The sequence below is a fragment of the Tursiops truncatus genome, chromosome 7 (genome assembly GCF_011762595.2).
Source record: "Tursiops truncatus isolate mTurTru1 chromosome 7, mTurTru1.mat.Y, whole genome shotgun sequence".
NCBI lineage: Eukaryota > Metazoa > Chordata > Mammalia > Artiodactyla > Delphinidae > Tursiops > Tursiops truncatus.
The window spans coordinates 22,508,990-22,535,120 of NC_047040.1; the positions used below are offsets into that span (position 1 = coordinate 22,508,990).

General features: G+C 40.9%; 1 protein-coding gene across 1 annotated transcript in view; it reads right to left on the reverse strand.

Annotated features, from left to right (window-relative positions):
• Positions 1-21,458: 21,458 nt before the first annotated feature.
• VWC2L (von Willebrand factor C domain containing 2 like) overlaps positions 21,459-26,131 on the reverse strand; it is a 149,264-nt gene continuing 144,591 nt past the window's right edge. Inside the window, exon 3 of the mRNA XM_019938882.3 lies at positions 21,459-21,607. Within this exon, the coding sequence (XP_019794441.1) occupies positions 21,459-21,607 (149 nt within the window). The remainder of the gene's footprint in view (positions 21,608-26,131) is intronic.

Below are 26,131 nucleotides of genomic sequence, written 5' to 3' on the forward strand. Positions count from 1 at the left end.
CTATGCCTGAAGCAGACACTTGAACTCTTGAATTGTGAGAGGTTAAAAATCCTTCTTTTTGTTGGGTTGAATTGGGTTTCTATTACTTGTAACCAAAAGAGTACTCTTATACACATGTTCTGTGGTCATGATTCTGAGAATACTAACACAGAGAAAAGTGCAAATAGAGTCCTCCCAAGTTATACCTGTGTAATGAAGAGTCTAAGGTATGGTGTTTCTAGCCAATTTCTCTGCATTATAATCCACATCAATTCTAAGTCAAAGTTCCTGAGGCAGGAGGGAGCTAAGAGTTTCTCACTTTAAAGTGGACAAACTTGGAAATCTTGAATGCTTTCATGAGAAATCTGGAACGTTGTTACTGTCTTCTGTATCAGAATGGGAAAGCCCTTGTCTTTATTTACAACCAAGATTTGACCAAACCAAGTAAAAAACAAGAGAGAGAAGATACATTTCTTTTTTGTAAAGTTTAGACTAGCTTTTTCTGTAAAATTCCCAGTCTTTTACAGAAGGGAAAACTAGAATGGTTGATAAATGGGGGTAAAATATTTGTGAGTAATGATTATTCAGTTTAAATTTACCTGTAATTATTTCAGTAGGTGCAGAAGAAATAGTCACATGAGAACAGAGTTGTTAACCCCAGGCTATGATACATTCAGATAGTTTTATTTGAGTTTGTTGCGCCTATGCATCGGTTTGTGTAGACTGTTCTGTTCTGTGAAGATTTTGTGGGTTTTTTTTTTTTTTTTTTTTTTTTTGTGGTACGCGGGCCTCCCACTGTTGTGGCCTCTCCCATTGCGGAGCACAGGCTCCGGACGCGCAGGCTCAGCAGCCATGGCTCACGGGCCCAGCCGCTCCACGGCATGTGGGATCTTCCCGGACAGGGGCACGAACCTGTGTCCCCTGCATCGGCAGGCGGACTCTCGACCACTGCGCCACCAGGGAAGCCCTGTTTTTTTTTTTTTCTCACAGTGTTAACCACATGGTCATGGAGGTCTGAAATAACATGGGAGAGTCTGTTTGAATTGGGATAAAGGTAGCCTCCCATTGCCTCTTTCCTGCTATTAGGCTGCAGATTCTGGGACCCAGAAGTCAGGGCTTTGTGAACAGCCAGTGCCCTGTGTTTTATTGGCTTCAGTTGTTCCGTGGGTCAGTCGGCAACAGCTAAGTGGCTAATGATGTGGAGGGATGAGGGAACTAATGAGCTCTGATGGGAATCACACGTAGGATCTTGGCATTGCTAGCATTATCCTCGAAACCTCTGAGCACACTGGACATAGAGTGACAAATGAGAAGCTGGCAGGTCCAGCCTTTTGTTTGGCCACAGAGCTCACCAACACAGGTGTCATAGTGCATCTGAAAAGGAAGAAGCTGAATTTAGAAACCTCATTCTATCATTCCTCAGCCCCCCTCCTAATATTTGACCGATGAATTACTAGCCATAAAATAGTGACTTTAGTTGGGGATGAGCTTAAACTTCTTCAAGAAAACAGTTTTTTCCTTTATATATTTGAAGTATTGTCTATGGGCAGTAGGTGTTATGGGTTGAACTGTGTCTTCCCAAATTCATTTGCTAAAGTCCTAATGCCCTGTATCTCCAGATGTGACTTTATTTGGAGGACAGGGTCTTCACAGAGATAATCAAGTTGAAATGAGGTAATTGGTGTAGGCCCTGATCCAGTATGCCTGGCGTGCTTATAAAAAGGGGAAGTTTGGTTACAGACGTGCACAGAGGGAAGACAGCCATTTATAAACCAAGAAGAGAGTTCTGGACCGGCTCTTTCCCTCACAGCCCTCAGAAGGATCTAATCTTGCTGACACCTTGATTTTGAACCTCTAGCCCCCAGAACTGGGAGACAATAAAAACCTGTTTTTGAAGCCAGGCAGTCCCAGCAAACTGATACAGTCAGCCAGTATCCAAGGCCCTATAACTCAGGATATCTCATTTAATCATCCCCTGTGACGTAGTCATTACATTTCCATTTAAAACGCAGGAGATTTGTCCATGGGAACACATCTATCTAGTAGAAGAGCTTGAATTATAAACCAGGCATTTGATTGCAAGTCCAGTGGGGTTTCCACTCCCAGAAAAACAACTTCAGGAAGCTAAGGGAAATCTATTACTTTTCTTAAAAAGGGAAAAAACCACAAATTTAAAAGGGCACAAAGAATACTGCTAATAAACACCCGTTTAGGTGCCTTCCAAATTTAACAAATGTTAACATGTTGTTATGTTTCCTTCAGACTTTTTTCTTCAAGACATAAATCATTATGAATATTTTTCTTGTGTTTTTCTTTACAGATCACTCCTTTTTCTCCTCCCTTTAGGCAAACAGAGCCATTAATTTAGTTTATATTCAGTCCATCTTTTAATATTCTCACTATATTTATTTTCTAGTAAAAATAATTCTGTGCAAAGTAATGCTTCAGTGGAAATCACTGAGCATGTCCCTTGTGTATGTTTGCAAGAGTTTTCTTTAGATTCATATAGCTGGAAACCAAATTGATGGGTTACCAGGTAGACACTTCTCCATTTTTACTGAATATTGTCAAATTGATCTTCAAGTGGGTCATACCAAATCATACTCCCATTTATAGCATATGAGAATTAGTTCTCCATAACCTTGGTATTATCAGACTTTAAGTTTTTACCAATCTGTTGTAATTTTAAAATGTCATATATACACATATAATAGATGTATATGTACATCTATACATATGTATTCATAAATAACATAGTATTGTTTCCATGTTTTAAAACTTATGCTAAATATATTATACTTTTATGTATTCTATTGCAACTTGCTTTTTTTCGCTCAATGTATTTGTGAGATTTATCTAAGTTAATCTAAGTTGATGCTGTCCTTTTTACTGTTCCAGTTCGTTCAGTTTCACTGCTATATAATATGCCCCTGTGTAAACATATCCCAGTTTATTTCTTCATTCTCCTCTTGATGGCCGTTGAGGATGCTTCTGACTTCCTGGCCATGGCAGTCAACGTTGCTCTGAATATAGTTATGTATGTCTCCTTGTACATACATGTGAGGATTTCTCTGTATGCCCTAGGAAAGAAATTACTGAATCATAGGATGAATGTTAATCAGTTTAATATTATTATCACCATCGTTATTATTATACCTTGCCTTTTAAAAATAGTTCTCTGTGCTTTAGTCCGGGTGAATACTTTCATACCTGCCTTCAAATGAATTATTTCTCACTTTGTATCCAGTGAATCATTTATAACCTATATTGAAATTAGTATTTTTAATGTCTAGGAATTCTAATTGGCTCTTTTTTATTCTAGTCTACTTATTCTTTTTTTAAAAATTAATTAATTTGTTTCTGGCTGCATCAGGTCTTTGTCGCTGTGCGCGAGCTTTCTCTAGTTGCGGCGAGCGGGGGCTACTCTTCATTGCGGTGCACGGGCTTCTTATTGTGGTGGCTTCTCGTTGCAGAGCACGGCCTCTAGGCCCGCGGGCTTCAGTAGTTGTGGTATGAGGCCTCAGTAGCTGTGGTGCACGGGCTTAATTGCTCTGCGGCATGTGGGATTTTCCCAGACCAGGGCTTGAACCTGTGTCTCCTGCATTGGCAGGCAGATTCTTATCCACTGCACCACTAGGGAGGTCCTAGTCTACCTATTCTTGATTCATACCTGACTGCTTTAGTCTCACAATTTTTGTTCTTATTTTACAAAAGTTATTTCTTTATTTCTTTGAAGATATAAAACATATCTACTTTAAGGTCATTTTTGACATTTCCGTTTGGATTTTCTTCCCTTAGCTCTGTTATTTATCACATACTTGAAATTATAGTTTGCAAGTTCATGTTGAGTGACAGTTCCTTTTCACACTCTGTGTTCATTCCTTCCTGTCTCTGGTTTTGTAGAGGCTTCTACACTGACTCTGTTTTCTCATATCTCAAGCCAGGCTCCATAGTGGTGCCTCTGTGCTCTTGTCCCATGGTGATGCTGGAGAAAGTTCAGACCCAATTGTGAACTTTTGGGCAGCCTGGCTGGGGTCCCACCTGCACGGCTGTCTCTGCTTCCTTTAGCCCCACTTCCCCCACCAAAGTATATTGCTTCACATGAACCAGTGTCCTGAGAATTTGCGTAGCTTTCCCAAGCTATGCTTTTTAATGCTTCTGATGCCTTATTTCAGGTACCTGGTTTAATACAATTCGTGTGCTTCAGGCATTTCCCCACATTCTACAGGAATAAAAAAAAATCTCAGCTGCTGTTTCTAGTTTTCAATTCCCCATTAACTTATATATATATATGTGTGTGTGTGTGTGTATGTGTGTATATATATATAGATAGAGAGAGAGAGAGAGAGAGAGAGAGAGAGTGGGAGAGAGGGAGAGAGAGAGAGAGAGACTGAACGTTTGCCCCCTGCCACCCCATTCATATATTGAAGCCCTAACCCTCAATGTAATGGTATTCGGAAATGGGGTCTTTGAGAGGTAATTAGGCTCAGATGAGTTCATGAGGGTAGGGCCCTCTTGATGGGATTAGTGCCTTTATAAGAAGAGGAAGAGGCATAAGAGCTTTCTTTCTCCAAGAGCATGAACTGAAACAAGGCCGTGTGAGATGCAGCAAGAAGGTTCCAAATGCAAACCAGAAGGAGGGTTCTTTCTCACCAGGAACTGAATCTGTTGGCACCTTGATCTTAGACTTCTCAGACTCCAGAAATGGGAGAAATAAAGTCCTATTGTTGAAACTACCACTCTACAGGATTTTGTTATAGCAGCCTGAGCTGTCTAAGACATGTACAGTGAAGAATTCTGGAATCTGGTTGATCTGCTTGGTTGTAGCCCCTACTTATCTCTGTTTCTGTTCTATTTCCAAGTCTTGTGCATATTTATATATTTTTTAAAATGTCTGTGGTTTTAATATTTTTAAAAGTGTCTCATCTATCAGTACTGTGTGTGTGTGTGTGTGTCAAAGAGAAAGTTGAGGTATTAATGCAAGGCACCATTTTGAATGGAAGCCTTTAGGCTATTTCTCTAGGAAGTTCTGTTAGATAAAAATGTAAGCTCAAACGATAATACGACAGAGATCGAGGTATGGATTAAGATAGAGGTAGCATGTTTAGGACAGACGCTCATTATCCAAGAAACCCCTGGCATTTGCAGATTTAACATTTGCAGTTTTGAGTTTTCCCAAGTGACCTCCAGAGGGCCCTGGAATTTTGCTGCTCCCAACGAGTGCATCTCAACATGACTTGGTGGTCCTTTGTTCTTTATCAAGTGATCTTTGTTGCATGTCGTCATCAAGTGCTCACAACTGATTTTTTTTTTAATGTGTGTAAAATAGAGGTGAAATAAGATATATGACAATAAACAGTTAAAAAGAGGTAAATGTATTGGTTAGATATGGAAAGGAAACAGGTAATTTTCAGTAGAATGTGGTTATGGAGAAAACTAAGATACTTTGCAAAATGTTTTGAAATAGTGAATTTAAGGATATGTGGAGGACCCTGGAAGTATTCATAATGAATGTTGATGTCCATGGTAAATATTTGTCCATCGAAATACTTTGAATTGGTCTTGGAAGTTGCCTATGTGATATGATTTGAGAAACAATAGGAAGACTCCATTGTCCCTGAATTCCTCCCCTACTATCAGTGTCTGATATTCCATTGTGTGAGATTCATTACTTTGTGCTTTGACCTCTCTCCAAAGATCTGTTTTAACATTTATGTCCATTATTGTGAAAGGAGCAAGTACATTGTTACCAACACTTTAGGCTATAGGTTTTCAGATCCACAGAAGCAGCATCTCCTGAATGTCTCTTATATGCTAGACTCTTCAAGGTACTATGAATGACACGAAGATGAAACATAGATACTTGTCTTTTGGGAACTCATGGTCCAGTGGAACAAGGGATAGGATGAAATATTAAACTGTGATATAATGAGTGACATTAAAATGTATCAGTAAAGCTATCCTCTGGCAGCTTAGAGAAGGGAACAATGAATGATTCCAAGAGAAATAAGGACAGTCTTTAGAGAGGAGGCCACATTTGTGTCTTATGAAGGACAAGAGGTATTGGCTTACTAGGAAGAGCTGGGAATGATTCTTCCTATGAATGAGACCCTTAAGTCCAGATCTGGAAGGTGAAACTATAGGTAAAGAAACGGGGCTCTGGGGGAAAGGGTACAAATGGCATAGACAGAGTTCATTTCTCAATTGTATTGTCATCTGTTCCAGCCAGTTAAGAATCCTAAGGGGTTTCCCTGGTGGCACAGTGGTTGAGAGTCCGCCTGCTGATGCAGGTGACACGGGTTCGTGCCCCGGTCCGGGAAGATCCCACATGCCGCGTAGCGGCTGGGCCCGTAAACCATGGCCGCTGAGCCTGTGCGTCTGGAGCCTCTGCTCCGCAACGGGAGAGGCCACAACAGTGAGAGGCCCGTGTACTGCAAAAAAAAAAAAAAAAAAAAGAATAAGGAAACAATTTAAGGGAATGCCACTGGACCAGAGGGACATCCCCTTTGTATACAGACAACCACCTCTTTAGTCATGAGGAAAAGTGAGTTGAGCTGTTCGTTCTTTAGCATGTAATTGTTAACTTAGCAGAAACTGGAACCCACATCTCCCATCATCCTGTTGTCTTTTGTATTTTGAGGAAAACAGCATTCCTCTTGTTTTTTGTACATGATACAAAATTAGCTAAAGACTAATAAGCTAAAGCAGTAACCTTGAATTTTGTGAAAGTGAAGGAAAATCGAATGTTGAGAGTTGCACATCTGCAACTGAAATTAGTCCCAGGACACACTTCTGCTCTCAGATTCTGGGCATACCAATAAAATACCCGAAGACAAGCAATACAGTGGAAATTGATTCTTTGGGTATCGTAGCATCTTGACTTAGAAGGGCTCTAACCTCGGCCTCATGCTTCCTGTGGGGCCTGTTGCTGATGCTGTGTAGATGCTAGAATTATCAAGCAGCACTCGGAATGTTTCATCTGAGTAAAGTTAAAAGTGAAACCTTCAAAGTCCTATTGATTCTAGACATGCTCTCTGTGCATTAAATCGAACTCAATGGACTGAGAAATGAGCATTTCAGCACATATAGGTAAAAATTATTTGTATGAGAGTCAATTACTCACATGCCCTTTATTCAGCAATTTATGTATGTATTTACATAGGTAGGTAACATCAAAGCATCATGCTGAATCTCTCTGAGATAACTGAGAATCACTTTTCATTCGAGCCACTTACATTTGGCTCAACATTAATCCATCATTAGCTCTTGGCTTTGCCTCTCTAAAATATAAGCGACAAGGTTTTATGAATATTTTGACCATTGGCAACACTGAGTAAGGGCTTTAGCATGAGTAGAATACAGAAGAATGTGTGGCTGTACAGATGGATGACCTCCTGATCAGCGTCCCATGCATCTTCATTTGGCTTGATTCTATGTGTTATAACTGATACTTTCCCAGCTCTATAGTCTTTACTTGTTCAAGCTTATCTGCTTCATGTCTTTTATGTCAGGACTCTTCACCCTGTATTCCTATTTTAAGCTTGGCCTTGAACTTCAAACTCATATATCCAATGGTCTCCTGGACAAAGTGACTTGGAAATCTCACACAGTCACCTGTAATTTAACATGCTTAAAGTTGAAAGTCCTATTCCTACAAACCCAACCTGTTTTTCCCCTTGTAATTCAGCTCTCACTCAGACTACACTGCTTCCTCCTTTCAACCCCCATATGCAATTCTCAAGTCCTCATTTTACTGCCTAAAGTTAGCCCAGATGGAACCATTTCTCTTTACCCCTATAAACAATGCTCAGGTGTAGACTTTTGAGTACAGCTGCCCCCTAATCCTGCTTCAGTAGAGTGTCACTGCCCCAGATGTATTTTCATGGTGTAGCCAGAACCAGAATCCTCTATCCAGTTTGCACATTTGACCACATAGCTCCTCTCTTGAGAATCTCCCAGTGGTTTCCTAACATCTACCAACAGGAGTTTAAGTTGCTTAAACTCCTTGCTCCAGACTTGCTCTTATTAGCTTCGTCTCTCAATCCGAGGGTACCATGGATTTGGTCATAACTCTCTACACTTGCAGTGCTGCCTCACATTGCCTGTCCTTATTTGTGGTGTTTCCTTGTCTGAAACAGCCTGCTCAACCTTTTTGCATCCAGTTAGCCCTTGTTCATCTTTCAAAACTCAGATGCAGCATCCTTTTCTCCAGAAAGACTTCTCTAAAATCCAGTGTGAAGCAATCCTCTCTTATGCTCCATCACCTCTTATGCAAACCTCTATATGTTGAAATTTTATTGACAGTTTTGTGTCTCTACTTCTCTAGGCTATAAAGTTTTTTGTGAAAAATACTACTTTGTATTCATCTTAGTACCCTCAACATGAAGCCCAGTGCCTTCCATCTGGTAACTGATTTAAAATGCTCATTAAATTGTCTTTGGGTTAAATTAATACATTTAATAGTTTTATATAAGATTTCCTTTGGCTGAAAGTTTTAGGTAATTGGGTAGATTATGGAAAAGAACTTTGGAAGGATTCTTGATTTAGATACTCTCTGTGTCACTTACAGGTTGGAAACTGGTTTTAAGAGCAAGCGTTGTGTTAAGAAACTCCCAAGGGATATACACCAAAGTTTCAGCTTAGTGTTTTAAGATACTGGCTAAAAGTTTCTGGGAACTGGTGGCACTGCCAGGATTATAGGATTGTTGCTATTGTGTAGTAACATGTACTATGAATGCATTTTAATTATTAGAAATGTGAGTACCTTTATGTGTAAATCATCGGTAATTAATGCCCATTAGATTAAGGAATTCACAGCCTCTGAGGCCCTTCCAGTTTTGGAGTTCTAGGAATTCCTAGCACTCACCCCTAAAAAAAGTCAGAATTAAAATTGTTTTAACTTTATTGCACCTGCCAAATCAGACTGTCACTTGGTTCTGTTGATTATCTATAACTGCAAAAACTGAACCCATCATGTGACCATCTGAATCACTTTTGAAGAAAGCACTTTGTTTTAACATGCTCTCTTGGTCATTTTAGTCAATTTCCTCACAGTCTAAGAGTCTTGAAAGAAGAAATCAAAAAGTCTAATTTCTCTGACGAAACAGGAGGTTAACATAAAAACACACAGCACTTTAACTGTCTCCTCTCTTTGCCAAATACTTCATCCTGAATGGATCCACTAGCTTTGAGGAGGGGTATGTGCATTACAAGTTTTTTTTTTAAAGATGTCATTTAATACTGTCCATGGATCCACTTGTCTGAGATGGTTTTTAAGCAAATGTGTCCACTCTCCTGATTTTCCATTCATTTGGTGGGTTTTGGCACCAAAATGCTGAGCAGCTGGACCTCTAATTTAAGGAACCTATAATGCACACATTCCTGGAAATGAGGAAACATTTTGTGTTTAGAAAGAAGTAGATTTATTTGACACTCAAGAGTTTCTGGTTTGTTTGTTTATAGAGAGACTTACATATTTCTCCTGACATGAGAACACCAAGAAGAAGGAAACAAATCATAAAGTTTAGGGATAAAATGGATTTTATATCTTGAGAACTTCTGAAACATTTAATTTTGTCCCTTTGTTAATTCACCCATTCAAAAAATACTAGATGAATATCTGCTATGTGCCAGGACACTGCTAGATGCCTCATCAACTTATAGTCTGGTGGAATAGACAGCTAAAAAATGTTACTTATGGGGTCATAAATATTCCAAAAAGAGAAGTCCAGAGGGCTAGGGAAGAACATCCTGGGGACCTGATCCAATCAGGGTGAGAGGCTAGTGCCCTTTACACTGAGAACTGAGGGCTGGAAAAGAGAAGGAGTGGGGGTAGGGTGGGTCCAGGTGTGCCAGGCCAAGATTACAGAACACACAGTTCCTGCTAGGATGAGTTGTCCCCCTTGGGAGATATTTGACACTCTCTCTAGTCTCCAGTGACCCCAGCTTGGATGTCATGCTGCTTCTTCCTTCTCTATTTCAGAGCTAACCTTTCTGAGCTCACTTTCTAAGCCAGTGTAAGACTTTACTGATGAATGAAGGGAGGTGGTGATAAATGACAAATTCGGTTAGAAGTGATGAAATACTACAATGAAGGACAAGCCCTCATCTTTAAAAATAGAAACTGACCTTGACTGCTGGTGCTTTTTAACATTTATTTCTGCTTTGAAGCGGCTCCCTATGTAGGAGTCCAGTACATTCGTAAATTAATGCATATTATTAAGTCCATAGAAAAAGAAGCAAAAAGTAAGTATATAAGAGTTTTTTCCCCCATCTCTGATCTCTGGGTGAGATTTTAGTTTTTTTTTAATATTAATGATTACATTTCTCCTAGTAAATCAAGGGAAGTAGCTCTGGCAATGAAATCAAATCTCCTTTTCATAAAGAAAATAAAGGAATGTAATAATATGGATGGATTTCACAAACAAGATGTGGAATGAAAGTAGCCAGGTTCCAAAAATACATATTGTCTGATTCTATTGAGTTTCAAAACAGGCCAAAGCGAGTTGTGCTGTTTGGAGATTCACCATCCTTGGTGGGGGTTATCCTTGGCGGTGGTGAGGGCGTTGATTGGAAGGGGGCACACGGGGACTTCTGGGGTGTTAGTGATACACCCTGTCTATCCCGTGTCATAAGTATCATATGTGTGCTTGTATGTATGTATAGTGGACGTCAGGGAGAAGCTTAAAAGATGTTCACTTACAATGAATCATTTATACAAAGGAAGAAAGCGTTTGGCCTTGCAAACGTAGTTCTGGCAATATCTACAGAGCCATTAAGTGGGCCTTTACAAAGATCCAGTTTCTTTGGTTCAGCTCAGTAGCCATAAATCAGTTCTCAAAGAAAATGATTTTGGACTAGATTATTTAGTTCAACCCCAAGTCCGATGATGCTAAAGATGCGATTGCTCAAACGAAGCAAACAGTTTAAAAAATCTGTATCTCATTGTGTGTCAGAGCTGAGGGTGAAAGAACATGTTTCTAGGTTGTATTTTACCACATGCGTGATGCGTTTCCAACACGCCCTTGTATTTCTCCAGAAGGCAGCTAAAGAAGACTGTATGGTTGCTACATACCCAGTCTATATACAGTGGATTTATATGTCCTGAAATATAGATTTTTTTTTTTCTTTTTTTTTTTTGCGGTACGCGGGCCTCACTGTTGTGGCCTCTCCCGTCGTGGAGCACAGGCTCCGGACGTGCAGGCTCAGCAGCCATGGCTCACGGGCCCAGCCGCTCCACGGCATGTGGGATCCTCCCGGACCGGGGCACGAACCCGTGTCCCCTGCATCGGCAGGCGAACTCTCAACCACTGCGCCACCAGGGAAGCCCTGAAATATAGATTTTATGGTAAACAAAGAATATTTTTCTGAGTTGACATCATTTCAATAGGCATGTGAGTTGGATGACTGACCTTCCATTATCTGTAAGAGCAAATCAGTGGGATGGAATATGTGATTACAGATGTACATTCTGGTTTTACTTCCACAAGTGCAAAGAAGGAATGTATCATTGCACGCCACATTGGTGTTATGGAATATAATTCTGTGCATTTCCCCTTTTTTTTAAAGTTACTTTATGCTTTTTGGATGAATCATTTCACAACTTTGCTACTGTGACCCTAGCCATCCCTGCTCATTGGAGGATAGCTAAAGGTTTGTTTTGTTTTGTTTTGTTTTTTAAAAAAAGACCCAGTCAGAATCTCTTAATAAAGCTATTATAGGCTGCTGACTCTGGAGGCTGGGTAGCCAGTGGTCTGGCTGCTGATAAAAAGCACATGCTGGAAGAAAGGGAGTGGGGAATGAAACACTGCTGTCTCTGCTCTCATTCATGACTGATGCTGGGGCCTCTCCCTCTACTGTTTATATCCAAAGTGGCCTGCATAGAGCTGTTCAGTCACTCATGAGCTGGAAGATACAAATGGGTATCTCAAGCAAACTCAGGCAATTAAAGTCAACATTCCTGAGGTCAGAATACTTGTCAGGCTGAGAAACGGGCAACTGAGTGGTGAGAACCTCCTGGATCATTGCTGAGTTCTCTGGAGAACCCAAAGTGGCATCCAGCCCAGCCAACAGGATAGGAGCGTGCTTTATGTAAACAAGTGAAGCAGCTTGGAGAACATTCTCTTCTGACCGCACGCAGGTACCCCTGCATATCTGGATACTCAGGGGAGTCCTTCTCTGTTCATCTTATAGCAGTAATGCCTTGCAGGACCACAAGAGATAGTAAACAGAGCAGATAAATGGAAGATATGTCCTCTTGAGCAGAAAAAATGACTGCCTAGTTGCAAAACAAAAACAAACAAACAAAAAACCCAAAAAAGCAATTAAACAAAAACCCAACTATATGTTTATGTTAATATTTTACACATTTAATAAGAAACTTTTCTTTTTTATATGTATATCTCATTGTCACTGCAATGATTTTAGGTTCCACGCAACTTGATTTTCATTCCCCTCTGCAACTCTCCTTTGCTCGTGTTCAACCTCCCTCTGAAATCAATGTACCACATGAGACACAAATGATTAGGGATGGAAAATTAAATCTATGAACAAGCAGAACTAATGAAATGCTTCACAGCAAGGCAGAGGTGGGATAAGAATTACTGTAGGCTAAACAAGCCTGCAATTGTTGGGCACAAAAGTGGGAGAATGTTCTAGCTTTATGGGGACATAGCAAGTATGTGATCTTAATGACACAGCCATCAGTCCACTGTAATGTCTATAGCTTTTTACATTTCTATCGATATACAGTACTCTTCTATTAACACGTGGATACAAATACACATATGCACCTTAGACGTTTTCTACTTGCAGTTTAGAACTCCTATGCCTTATATTTATATATCTAGTAGCCGCAAATCTTCTCTATAAGATGTTGCCTAGCATCTTTTTAATTATCTCTTTGTAAAATTTTAACCCAGAAAACTTATTGACAGTTGGTTTCAAGGCTAGTCTTATGAGCTTATAGAGTACGCGGTCATCCTTAGATTGTCATTTCTGAACATTTGGGAAGGGCTCCTTGCTCACCAGTATGTCTCCTGCTTGCTTTCTGATGCTTTAATAGGAGCCGCAGTCTTCTGTTCCACAGCTGAGCCTGGTACCAGGTAGGACAAGTCAATAGATGAAGCCAAAAATGTAAATACGATGGAAGAATGGCATTCCTCAAATTCCTACTGAGATGCAAGGACAAGTTTTGATAAAAGGCAGTGTAGCTGGTACCCCAGTTGGGTAAAGGGCAATGAATTCCACTGGTCAGTAAGCTGACTATAGAGCAAAGGACAGATGGCACCAAGATAAGTAAGTGATTCCTTCACAGTAGGAAGGTGACGTTTATTTGCTCAAAGTCCTTGGTTTAGTGACAGGCACATATTTACTGATTTGGATGGATTTCATTATTAGCAACGGGGGGGCAGTTACATGGTCTGAGCTGTACCAGTGGAAAGTTCACCTTATATATCAGTACTACACAAGGGCATTGGATACTTCCTCATTCTTTAGTCTTTTCCTCTTTTAAAACTTATTGCACAATCCATCTCCCAGGAAGCCTTCCCGCAGGCCTGGGATGATGCCTCGTCTTGTGCAAATATTCCCAGTATACCTGTTCATACTTGGAGCACAGCACGCCCCTCTCTGTCATCGTGGACTTGCCTAGCTAATTTGCCCCACCAGACTGTAAGCTCCTTGCGAGCAGGAAAAAAAATGCCTCATTTAGTTTTTTTTTAAATTAATTATTTACTTATTTATTTATTTTTGGCTGCATTGGGTCTTCGTTGCTGCGCGCGGGCTTTCTCTAGTTGCGGCGAGCGGGGGCTGCTCTTCGTTGTGGTGCGTGGGCTTCTCATTGCGGTGGCTTCTCTTGTTGTGGGGCGTGGGCTCTAGGAGCACAGGCTTCAGTGGTTGTGGCTCACGGGCTCTAGAGCGCAGGCTCAGTAGTTGTGGCGCCTGAGCTTAGTTGCCCCGCGGCATGTGGGATCTTCCCGGACCAGGGCTCGAACCCGTGTCCCCTGCATTGGCAGGCATATTCTTAACCACTGCACCACCAGGGAAGCCCTGCCTCATTTAGTTTAACCCCCAGTGCCTAGTTTCCTAGCTGGAACATTATTTATTGAATAATTGAATAAACTTTATTGAATATGACAAATCAAAGGGGAAAAGTCTGGATGCAGTGATTGGGTTACACAAGGCAACATGGAGAAGAGCCAGGAAACTTGAGCATTTACTTTATTAACATAATGCACTTGAAAAAGTCAAATCTATTTTTCTGAATTAAAAAATGACTTTAGAGTCTTTTTCTCAGAGTTTGTTTGCATAATGAATTTGCAGTGGAGGAGTCAGATAAGAGAGTCTGGATAAACTTTTCTGTGATCATTGAAAGGGCCCTAGAAAGTCATGAGAAAAGTAGGTGGGTGAGGGCAGCTATTGCCTAGAAGCTAAATAACCTGTGAGTGTGCCTACCTTTCCCTTGAGATGGTGGCTACTGGGAGCCAGAGACAGACCTTTCAACGAGATTAAAGAGATGTTATTAATTGCTATTGATCATGGGTCAACAAATTAAATTGCATCTGCAACTGCATCTCTGAAAGGTCTAAATGAAATGCAGTTAATGGGTCTAGCTGACCCAATGTTGTGATTAATTAAAAAGTGAATGAAATCAAAAAACAAACAAAGGCCAAGAAAAATGGAATGGGAACAGGGTGGATATCCTTGGAAATCTCAGATCAAAAGGCTCTCCCAGGACCTAACTTGTCACCTAGTCCTGTATGTTCTGAAAGAAAAAAAAAGAGAAGGCCACAGTGGATGGTTGAAAAAATTCTTTCTTTTTGAATTTCCAAAACGCTGGTGAATGATAATGTAAAAATAAAACTGACATTTATATTCTGAAGGGGCATGAACAGAGAGAGCTGTTGGAAATTTATAAGCAGTTTGTATCATACGATGCAAAAGAAATTATTTCACCATGGTGTGAGATTAATATTTACCACAAATTAGTAAAGAATTCTGTTCTTTTGATGCCAACCTTTGACTTGCATTTTAAGAATACTATGAAAACATGTATGACCAGTGGAGGACTGTGGCCCTTCAAATTGCAATTATTCAAACCAGGATGAAAAAGGCATTGGCAAATAGAAACAGAGTGGGCTGCCCTGTAGACAAGCGTATCTGAGGTTAATCCTAAATACCTTGGTATTGTCAGCAGCTTCAGCATAAAGTCTAAAGTGGGGTATGTGCCACCCCCAAAGAAAGCATGAGCTCCATGCTTCTGGTAGTGGTTATTAGCATCGATATCCTTCTAATCACCTGAACTAGAAATGGGGACTACTTTAATTCTTGAATCCCATTTGTTCCTCCATGAAGTCTTGTTGTCCCAACCAGTCTGTTCGAGTGTCAACACTACCAGATCAGATCCTCATTATTCCTTCCTGGACTCTTGTAATTGCTTCTCCTTAGTGTCCCCACCTCTCTCTCACTAGACCCCATCCCGTCCTTCACTCTGCTGTCAGAATTGTTATCCTAAGACTTACACGTGGCCATGTCACCCTCTTTTTGATGTTAATTAATCCACAGTATCAAGAAAAACCAAGTCCAGTTTTCTGAGCATGATTTTCCATCACCTGACAACTAGGTTTCCTTCTTGGACACATCTTTCACCATGTCCCACCATCTTCAACTTCACCCTCAAATCACACCTGACTGCTTGTCACACTCCAAAGATATTATTTATTTTTAAATATGCCAATAGCAAACCCCAAATTCCTGCCCGTCTTTTACTCAAGCTTCATGATCCAAACCTAGGGTTACCTTATCCATGAGATATCTCTTATCATACCATAACCTCATAATGATAGCGAACACATAATAGACTCGTCTTATGTGCCAGGCTCTATTCTAAGCTGTTTTATGGGTAACGTTCGGTTTAATACTTAGAGCCCTGACATAAAATTGGGCGAGCCTGTGAAAATGACTGAACTTCTCTGAATCTCACTGTTCCAGTCTGCAAAATGGGAATGCTAGTTCATGATTTCATGATAGTTATCAGAATGGTTGAGCTGATGAATGTAAGTCATTTTCTCTTGTAAAGTAGCCAATATAGAATCTGATGCACAGAAGGGGCTCAAGACGTGGTAGCTGAAGAGCTGAACTTTATATCCGAATTCCTCCCCCACCTCACATAACTATGCATTTGAAAGGCTTTAAAACTGAAAATTAATTTGAAAAGTACAGCTTTTTAAAAAGGGCCCCTACTCAAAGCCAGGGAGTAAGGTAAGCACTGGGATAAATTACATTGGAGTTTGGGCTTCAAAGAACCATGAGTTCAAGGTCTTCAAATTTAAAGAGAAGACCGTTAAGTCATTACCACAACTGAAAATGTTTGGCATATGAAACAAATTTTGAATCCTTAAAATTCAAGAAGTTCCTTTAACTCAATGTATTTAACTCTTATTCTGTGAGAGGCACTAAGGCACTAGCTCATCAAAAGAACAATATGCCTTCTGGGTCTATAAGGTTGATCAGGGCGAATCAGGTGTTCATACCAGACAGTATAGTTTGAGGCTCACTGATAAGACTATCCCCCCAGTTGGAGGTATAAATCCCTTGTAAACAGGGTAAGAAAGTATAGGTAAGGTTGCCAACTCAGAGGTAGCATTTGTCCTTCAAAACCATGAAGGTACCTTTCTTTAAAAGAGTAGTATTACCAACATAAACCCTGAAATAACAACAAACCCAGGACTGTCTCAGTTCATAGCTTTCTCTCCTATGCTTTGAAGTGCCCTTCCATGAAAGTTGAATCAGAAATGAACTGTAAACAATCCTTGGCAAGGGGCATAGGGAAAGAGAGTTGGATGGATGGGAAACTGAAAAGCACGATAGTCTAATCTTGTTTTAAGAAAATGTTGGTGGAGCCGGGGGCGTGTATCCGTGTACGGGGGATGCCAAGCTGATGTTTTCTTAGTGGTTGGCTTTTTTCTTTCTTCCTCCAACGATGCAGTAGATGATGACAATTTATAAAGTATTGTTCAGCTTTACTCTGTTAGGCAGTATGTTTGTCTCAAGGAGAAGGAGAATAACAGTTTGCACTTACTCCATAAGGAAAGCTTACACACGTATAAAAGGCGGCGTCCTCTGGGTGCTGGTCATTGGAAATGGTTCTCGGTCAAGGGCTTTGTTGTCGCTATTAGTAGAAAGCCTCTTGCCTACTGCTTGCCCTGCTTAGAGTCTAGGGAGGAGTTTAACATGGACTTTAAAAGAGTGATTTTCCCCAACACAACCTTCTGGTAACAACAACAGACCCAGGAGTCTGTCAGAGTTCACAGCTGTCTGTTGGCGGGGTTCACATCCCTACTGTGGACTTAGGAGGCATAACGACCAAATGCAGTGTTACAGATGGTTTGCTTTGGATCATGCAAACACCCCTCCTCCCCTGTAGTTTAGAAAAATCTAAGAAATTTGAATATAAACTGGATATTGATGATATTAAGAAATTATTAATTTTGTTAGGTTTGGTAAAAACTATCCCTTTTTTCTTTTTTTTTAGAAATAATATTTATTTATTATTTTTTTTTCATTTTAACATCTTTATTGGAGTATAATTGCTTTACAATGGTATGTTAGTTGCAGCCCTTTTTTCAAAGAGATGATTACTCTCTTTGATGATGTAGGGATGAAATGATATGCCTGATATTTGCTTTAAAATATTCAAGGGAAAACAACAGATGAAGTATTATGCAGAACCTTGAGAACTGTTGCATCTTGGCAATGGGTAAATGGAGGTTCCTTATACAATCTTCTCAATTTTTGTATGATTGAAAACTTCTACAGTAAAAAATTTCTGCTTTGCCCATTAAGATCCTGTGACCTTGGGCAAAGCACTTAACCTCTTCGTATTCTGGTTTCCTCGACAGCAAAGCAGAGATAATAAGAGTCCCTGCCTCGTAGCTGTGCTGTGTGGCGTGAATAGAAAAGGTTCAGTGCACAGCACAGGGCCTGCCACAGAGTAAGCCCTCAAAAATTACAGATTATCGTTAGTAGTGTGCATGGATCTGGGTCAGGGAAATATTTTTCCTATCCCTAACCCTCTCACGGCTGGTTTGAGTTCCTCTCTGATCCCTAAATCAGCCTTGCCTTCTCTTAGGAAAAATGAAAATGTACTCAGACAAACGCTAAAGCTGATGCCTAATTCTAATTGAACATAGCTCTAACAACACACGTATTTTCAGATGATAGAAGTCACTTAGAATTAGTCATTAAATGAAGAGTAGGGAGAAGGGAGAAATTCAGGAAGGAAAATATACCACAAACCGTGTTTGCTGGTTAACACACTTTATATTTAACAAAATAGTTTTTTAATAATATATTCTTTTACACATCAAATATTGTAGCTAGAATCCCCTTTTTACAGTTGAGTGTTTAGTGTTTTTTTTTTTTCTCTCACTAGTTTTCAGGCACACCATTTTTCAAAGATTTTAGAAACTGAATCATTTTTTAACAGGCATCAGCTGTCAATCAGGATGTCGATCCTTTATTTAAACAGAGCTGTAGTTAAAGCCAAGAACCAAAGGCGGAGGAGATGTAGGAGGGTAGTGGTGATGGGGTAGCTGCAGACAAAGCTTTCAAAAGAAAAACAACAACAACAACAACAACAGATGAAACCAGAACTGTGTTGTTCAGAGTTTGGAAAGGATTTCTCAATGACCTGGGTAGAAGGAAGTTGTAAAGTGTTTATCAGTTTATGAGAAATTCTGTCACAGTATAGGTTCATCTCTCCCTAAAGGGGGAAAAATGTCAGTGCTACAAAGTCTTAAAGGAAACAGCTTGTAGTGAGACTCTGAGAGGGAAAAAAAAAAAAAAATCCAAGGACAACAATAAAATAATCCCTCTCTCTGGCTGGTAACAGAGGCCGCTGGGCAGCCTTCATTCTGCAAACTCTGAAGAGAGTTTCTTGATGGGTAGTGTACTTCATTCTCGAAAATTCTTGTTGTGACTCTCACTGTGCCCAGCCTTTGATGCAAAATTTCTGTACCCTGGCTTCCCAGTGGCTCTCGCCTTCTGTTTTCTACAAAGGACATAGTAACTCCTTAATAATAGATAGGGTACTATGAAACATGGCCCTATTAATGATGTTTTCTGGATTTCAAACCTTATTCCTGTCATTTATTATTATTATTTCTTTCCAAGAGTGAAGATTTTTGAGGCTGGCAGTAGGCAACCTCAGGGCAAAGAAGCTCTATGATACATCTCTGTCTAGAAACAAGCTGAAGTGTGGAGTGCCTTTGCTTTGAAGTGCAGGAATAAATCATGCAGAACGGTTCATGAATGATTCATGACTGTCTTTAGGATGTATCCAGGGTGGCAACTGAAAAGCACCACCCTTGCTGCGAATTGGTGTTCTAAGGGAAGGCGGCTCGATGTTCTCCCTCGGATGGCGCCAGCCTGACTGTTGGTATCAGAACACGAGCACAGTGTGTGTGAGAAGTGTCAGGTCCAACTCGTCAACACATTAATTTTGGAAATGACAGCTCTTTCTTGATGACAGGAGGAGCTTCCAGGGAGGAGAGGCTTGACGATTTTAAAGGAAAACCCAGTTGATGAGACTAAAGAGATGTGTGTCCTGAGGGTGGACCTGTGGTGATGAAGCGTCACTCCCTTTGGAGGAGACTGACCCGTCCCCTCGAGGCTGCTGGTCGTGCCTGTCTGCAAGGGCTCAGAGGCTCGCCAAAGCCACAGCCTCAGCCAGACCTTGCCTGGTACTTCCCCCCTGGTAGAAAACCACTCTGTACTGATTATTCTAGACCAATGGTTCCCAACCAGGTGAAATTCTGCCCCCTTCCACACAGCCTGGGGACATTTGGCAATGTCCAGAGACATTCTGTTATTACAGTTAGGGTACTGCTCTTGGCATTTAGTGGATAGAAGCCAAGGATGCTTCTAAACATCCTGAAAATGCACAGGACAGCTCCCAATGACAATTAATTGTCTGGCCCCAAATGTCAATAGCGCTGAGGTTGAGAGACCTTGTACAGGAATGCGGCAGCTCCCCTGGAGCTATGGCCAAGCCCAGGTGAGAGTGGGAGCAGAAAAGGAAAGAACATTGGTAATGAAGACAACCTTCAAGGTTCCTCAAGGACCCTACCAGATCTGTGCCAGGGTTTTCAAGACAGGAGAGTGGAATAAGTGACTAGCTATGCCATGTGGTTTCAGAATTGTTAAATTTGCACTTGAATAGAGGTGGCATCGGATACCCTGTGTATTTTATTTTTTCTGTTCCTATACTAGCAGCATTACCAGGGCAACCTTGAGACTCTTCAAAGGTTCATTTTAATTGTTCAGTGTCTAATATATACATTTTAAAAACTGTTCAACAAATGGAATTGTATTGTGCAAGACTCACTCTACCCTAATCTTTAAATCAGCACTTGAGGTGGAAAGAGTGTCCTGAATCTTATGTTTTAGACAGAGGGCTGAGCGGTCGTTACTGTAACATGGCAAACACAGTCCCGAACCAGAAAAACTGCCTGTGTGTATGACTGGCTTTCAGCCAAATCTGAACTCAAAAGCCAGAAGTGTTCAGAAGGATTCAGATTCACAGTGGGGCTGCTCACCCTGGTTCTGGTATTTGTCGTGCCAGGGGACAGAGTGGGTGTAGTGTGTTTCATTATAAGCCGAACTTAAATTCAGCATCGTGAGAGAGTCTGGTGATTGATGCTGCAATTTTGAATACCTGTCTCCCTTTGGATTCTTTAGTGATGCTCGTGGTATTCTTCACATATTAGTTTTTGATCGGCAGTTTCAAAATTTTGTGAATGAAATGTGTGGTTTGTAAGAATCAAATTGTGAGTCCCCGCATACTGCACTGAGCTCCAGTTCCGCACCCAGCCCAGCAGTGGGTCCAGCTATGTGCACCTCTCTCTTCTGACACTGCAGGGCAAGATTCACTCGAGGGGAGTGATCGCTTGGGTGCTTTTGCATATTCCTAATCAGGAGGGTCCTCACTCCTGACACTGCTTTACTGAAGCTTATTTGACACAACTCAAAACCTTACTGTGCAGTCAAATCTGGCCCCTTAGACTCTAAAGAGGAAAAAATAAATCACTCCAAGAGAAAAATGCCAGGTTTACAGAAGAGTAAAAATGGAGAAAGTCAGTAGATGGTGAGCTGGCAGGCCAGAGGTGTCACCAGAGGAGAAACCTGTACAAGGCTATTTCTTTCTTTTTGTTCCAGAAATCCAGTTGTCAAGTCACCATCAAGCATGGATAATTACAAAAGCAGTTTTGATAGCTATATGCTATATATATTTTATATAGCAAGAAAGAAAGAGAAATTTCCTCTTAGTAAAATGTTCACTTTTGTCAACTCTAAAAGGTTTTGCTGGTGACCCTGTTGTAGCTGGCAGGAGTTTGTTTGTTTTCTCTTGTTTTAAACATGTGCAGTGTAGAAGGCATAGCATTCTCTCCTAAGAGCTCGTCATCGGGTGGGAATCTGTTCTACACAGTCTGCTTGCCTTGGCATTCGCGTTTTGAACACTGAGCAGGCTTCCACCAGTCCCCGTTGTGACAGTGACAGATGTTACATTCATCCACTTTCACTTCAATGCCAGCCGGAATGATCGTAGTTCCTGCAAAGCAGTTTGGACCTGGAACACATACATACGCTGATTAGTTGATTAAGTGTGAGAGTCTCCCTTTCCTTCTTCCCGACCCCAATAAAAAGAATATAACCCCCAAAGCCATGAACGAGTAGGTCAGACTACTCTTTTTTTTTTTTAAAGAAGATGTTGGGGGTAGGAGTTTATTAATTAATTAATTAATTTATTTTTGCTGTGTTGTGTCTTCGTTTCTGTGTGAGGGCTTTCTCTAGTTGCGGCAAGCGGGGTCCACTCTTCATCGCGGTGTGCGGGCCTCTCACTATGGTGGCCTCTCTTGCTGCGGAGCACAGGCTCCAGACGCACGGGCTCCGTAGTTGTGGCTCACGGGCCCAGTTGCTCCGCGCCATGTGGGATCCTCTCAGACCAGGGCTCGAACCCGTGTTCCCTGCATTAGCAGGTAGACTCTCAACCACTGCGCCACCAGGGAAGCCCCAGACTACTCTTAACAGTGTATCTTTAAGGAATTTTCTAGTCATCTCCCTTAAACGCAAACTTTTAACTCCTACTGTCTTTTGCATACAGCTCATATTCCCCATGTATGTCGCACATTCAAAAGAAAAAAGATCCAATGCTCAAAATGTCTTATGGTCTGTTACTAAGTACGTGCAATTTTCTAAAGTAAGGTAAGGATTAAACTCTATTTGCTTTATGCTCTGGGGTGTAAATGCTGCCAGAGTGTCCCTGAAACCATCTAGCACGGTCAGCATCACTTGTCAGTACCCTGTGGCCTGTCCTCTCCCTTCCCATGGTGGGTTTGAGGCAATGAACTCACTCACTCCCTGGTTTTAGCGCTTCCCTCAGCCCAGTTCCTGGAATCCCGGCTTGTTTCTTGATAACAATGAATAATTCATGACCAGATGATTTATTCATGTCCCAAACAAGCTTTGTGAGAGGTTCATTTGATTTTTGTAAATGGAGTTCCTTTAATCTGCTGGTTATCTATTTTTTTAAAGAATGACCCAAAGGTTTGGCTTCTGAAAGTCAGCAGGAATTTTATTTTACTTTTTCAGATTCAGAAAAACTTTACTGAAAATGTCACTTGTTCGTTAAAGATAGATGTTTTTTAAAATTCACCGATCTGTTTTTTACTTCTTGTCTTTCTCCCCTTTTCCTTACTTTCCTTTTATTTTCTCTGTTTTTCTTTCCCCCCCTTTGGTTTTTGTTTTCTTTTAACCATCCCAATGTAGAAATGCGCATGTTCGGTATTGGTGATATTATTTCTCAAATTTAAATGGGATAAAGATTGCTTCCCAAGGTGCAGTGGATTATAGCGGAGTGATGCAAATTGCTGTTTCTTAGAAACGACTTGGTGTAAGTCTCTGAGATACGTATTTAGATAAAGAGAGGGAGCATTGAGTTGTGTCTACTGGTGATTTATTCATCCAACATTATTGGCCACTTGCCATTACCACTACAAAGTAACATGGCAACATACATTGATATCAGTGCCCTACTTTCATTTGCTTACCACTTGGTAACAATTTACGAGACTATCTTTACCATGAAATAAATGAAATCGAGGTGATTTGTAGTTCACTTCATAATTGGAATCTTGCCTTTCTAAAAATGGTAATTATTACATTACAATGTTGATTTCTCAACACACAACTATTCAATATGCTGCAGCTTTAATCACCATTGTTTCAGAGCTCCCGGAGCTCAACTGTGCATTTATTTACTGACTGCGTTTGCGTACCTATGCCTTTCCTTCACTCAGGTGGACAGACACCTGGGGCGTGTGCCTGGGCATGAAGAGCCAGCAGGAATAGGAGGGATATAATGGGTCCACACGGATAAATTAAACAGCTTAGCGAACTGTCTTCTTTTGCCCAGGAGGTGCTTCTCCTTAAGATGCTGTGGTTATAAGCTCTTGGCCATCTTAATTGCCGATTATTTAAGGATCACTATATCAATTCCATAAGTCTTAGCGTTTAAGTCATTGTTTGATAGGCTGAACTGTCTTTGAGTCTACACCTCCCTGAGAAAATTCCACACCAAATCATGAATGTGTCCTGTTATTAGAGAACTTGGCAAGGAATCTTTTTCAGAATGTAGCTGCTTCTCCCATGGCTGCTGTTGACAGACCTCTCTCAGCCCTGCTGGGTCTCAGCCAGACAGGGTCTGACCACAGCCATACTAACTTCAGAAATTGAACTAGATGAACGCTAACTACAGTTTTCCCAGAACTAGCCCAGAGAAAGCAATAGTCTCTCTCTTTCCAGTTCTCCATATCCAACCAACTGTTTTCACCCTAGTTGTATACTTTTAACTTTTCCAGATGGGAAAATAATTTATTTTTTCTAAACACTGGCTCCAAAACAAAGAAGTCCCTGAAACAGAACAGGTAGAATGTTACCCAGAAAGAGTTTTCCCAGCTTCTTGAAAGCATTTGGAAATGTGTCAGTAGAATCTTCACACACTCTCTCTCCTCTGTCTCCCTCTTTCTCCCCCTCTCCCCCCCACCCGCTCCTTTTCTCTGTCTTTTTCTCTCTGTGTGTGTGTGGGGGGGGGGGGCACACTACTGGCTCACAGGGGGCAGGTTCATCTCAGTGGAACAATAAGAGAAAAAGGCAGGGAGGGATCTTGGTAAAAAGAGATCTCTAAGTCATCATGCTTATGTTGAAGAGGGTTTTTCCTAGAGCTCTGCTTTTCATATCTGCCCCTTTTGGCATATGTTGGTACCACACAGTGATCAGCATGTATGTGATCAGCCTCTGTACATCCTTTCTTAAAACTCATTTAGAATGCCTGCACTCTCAGCTCAGGAAATATTAATTTCTATTGACTGACAGAATGAAATGAAAGATCCTTTGCACTTTGCCGGGATTGACCAGTCAAAGGCGCTGCCTGTAAATTACATAGTAACCTCTGGACAGTCTACTTGGCAGCCAGAGGTATTGTGCAGAATCGAAAACTCCTGTCTGATCTCATTAACAATGATTTTATAAGCACCCGTCTGAGAACTTCAGGTGTAACTAAAGCAAGCTTGTTAATAGCCTTATCTGCTTAAAAGTAATTTAGATAATTGTCAAGCAAAATGGTTGGCACTATTTAGAAATTCTTCTGGTCTTGGCCCTTTTTCCTTAATAGTGCTGACAGTACATGCTATTTGCTTTCAGCGTGTGAGTGTCCTACATGAATCCCTTACGTAGGAAATCTGTCCTTCTATCTACTCTCTTCCTTTTATTTGGGGGCTGTTTTCCTTTCGTCTTGGTTTACGTGAAAGAATAAGTTGCTTAGAAGAGTGAGCTCAATGGCAAAAGCAACAAATTTTAATGCTGAAGACTTGGAGAGACTCCAGAGGGTGCAGTGAAAATGATTAAACTGAAGGCTGGCAAATAGGACCTCTGAAAAAGGTTAAAGGGATTGGAATTATTTAATCTAGAAAGAGAAGACAAAGGTATAACTCAATAACTCTCAGGGAGTGAAGGCTTATTATGTGAAGAATGGTGACCAAATGTTCTTGCTTCTGGCACCCAGAATAAGAGGAAATGGAGATGCATTGATTCTCAAGGAATTAGAAGCTCCCACACAAATTACTCAGCGAACTGAGAATTGAGTGTGGCAGTTGCCAAGAGTGTGGTGAGGCCTTCTCTCTCAGAGATCTTTCAGAACGCAGGAGGTCTCATCTGTCAGGTAGATTGAAATCGTCAGTTCCTTGAAAACAGGAACGGAGTATCTATTATTTCTCATGGTCCAGGCCTAATACTGTGTCTTGCAAATATTAAAAACTCAGTATGTGTTTGCTTAACTGAATGAAATAGTATGAACCAGCTAGTTATATATTGGAAGCAAAATTATTTTCTGAACTTATAGATCTGGCCTGACATATATATCAGGCCTAGCCCTAGTAATATAGAAATATTTGACCCATTGAGGAAGTTGGAAGTTGAAAAGCCAGTGGGTTTAGAATGACGAGTGTACTGAGAAGTGACTGGGAAAACAGTGGTGTTCTGGAGCTGGGCGCTCCTGTTGGCTTGAAAGAGCCATTATTAAATATTCAGGAATTTTGTAACCTTGTTGATATTATTTTGGTAGCTTGTAAGTAACGTTTGGGAAGTATTTATGCCACTGAAATCAGCAAATGCTACAGATCAGGATTTTAACTGCCCCTCTCCCCACCTGAGAGCCAAATGATATAATCATTTATGTCACTGGGTTAGGGCTCAGGATACAGGGCATTACTGGGAATGTTAAAGATTTTGCTCCTCATTCTAAAAGCAATGGGAAGCCAATGAAGTATTTGGGTAGGGGTTCGTGTGTGTGTGTGTGTGTGTGTGTGTGTGTGTGTGTGTGTGTATGCGCACACATAAGCATCTGTGCATATGCAGGCACGTCGATAATCATGAAGTAAAGACTGATTCCATAAACTGCACCAGGGTCGCCATGTGATTGGTCCACAATGCACCCATCTTTGGACTGTCCATGATGTCTCAATGGAGGTAGGACCTTTGAGACTGCAGACAAAGAGTAGAACCCTCACAGGCCCTGGCCACTGTGTGATTCCTGTCT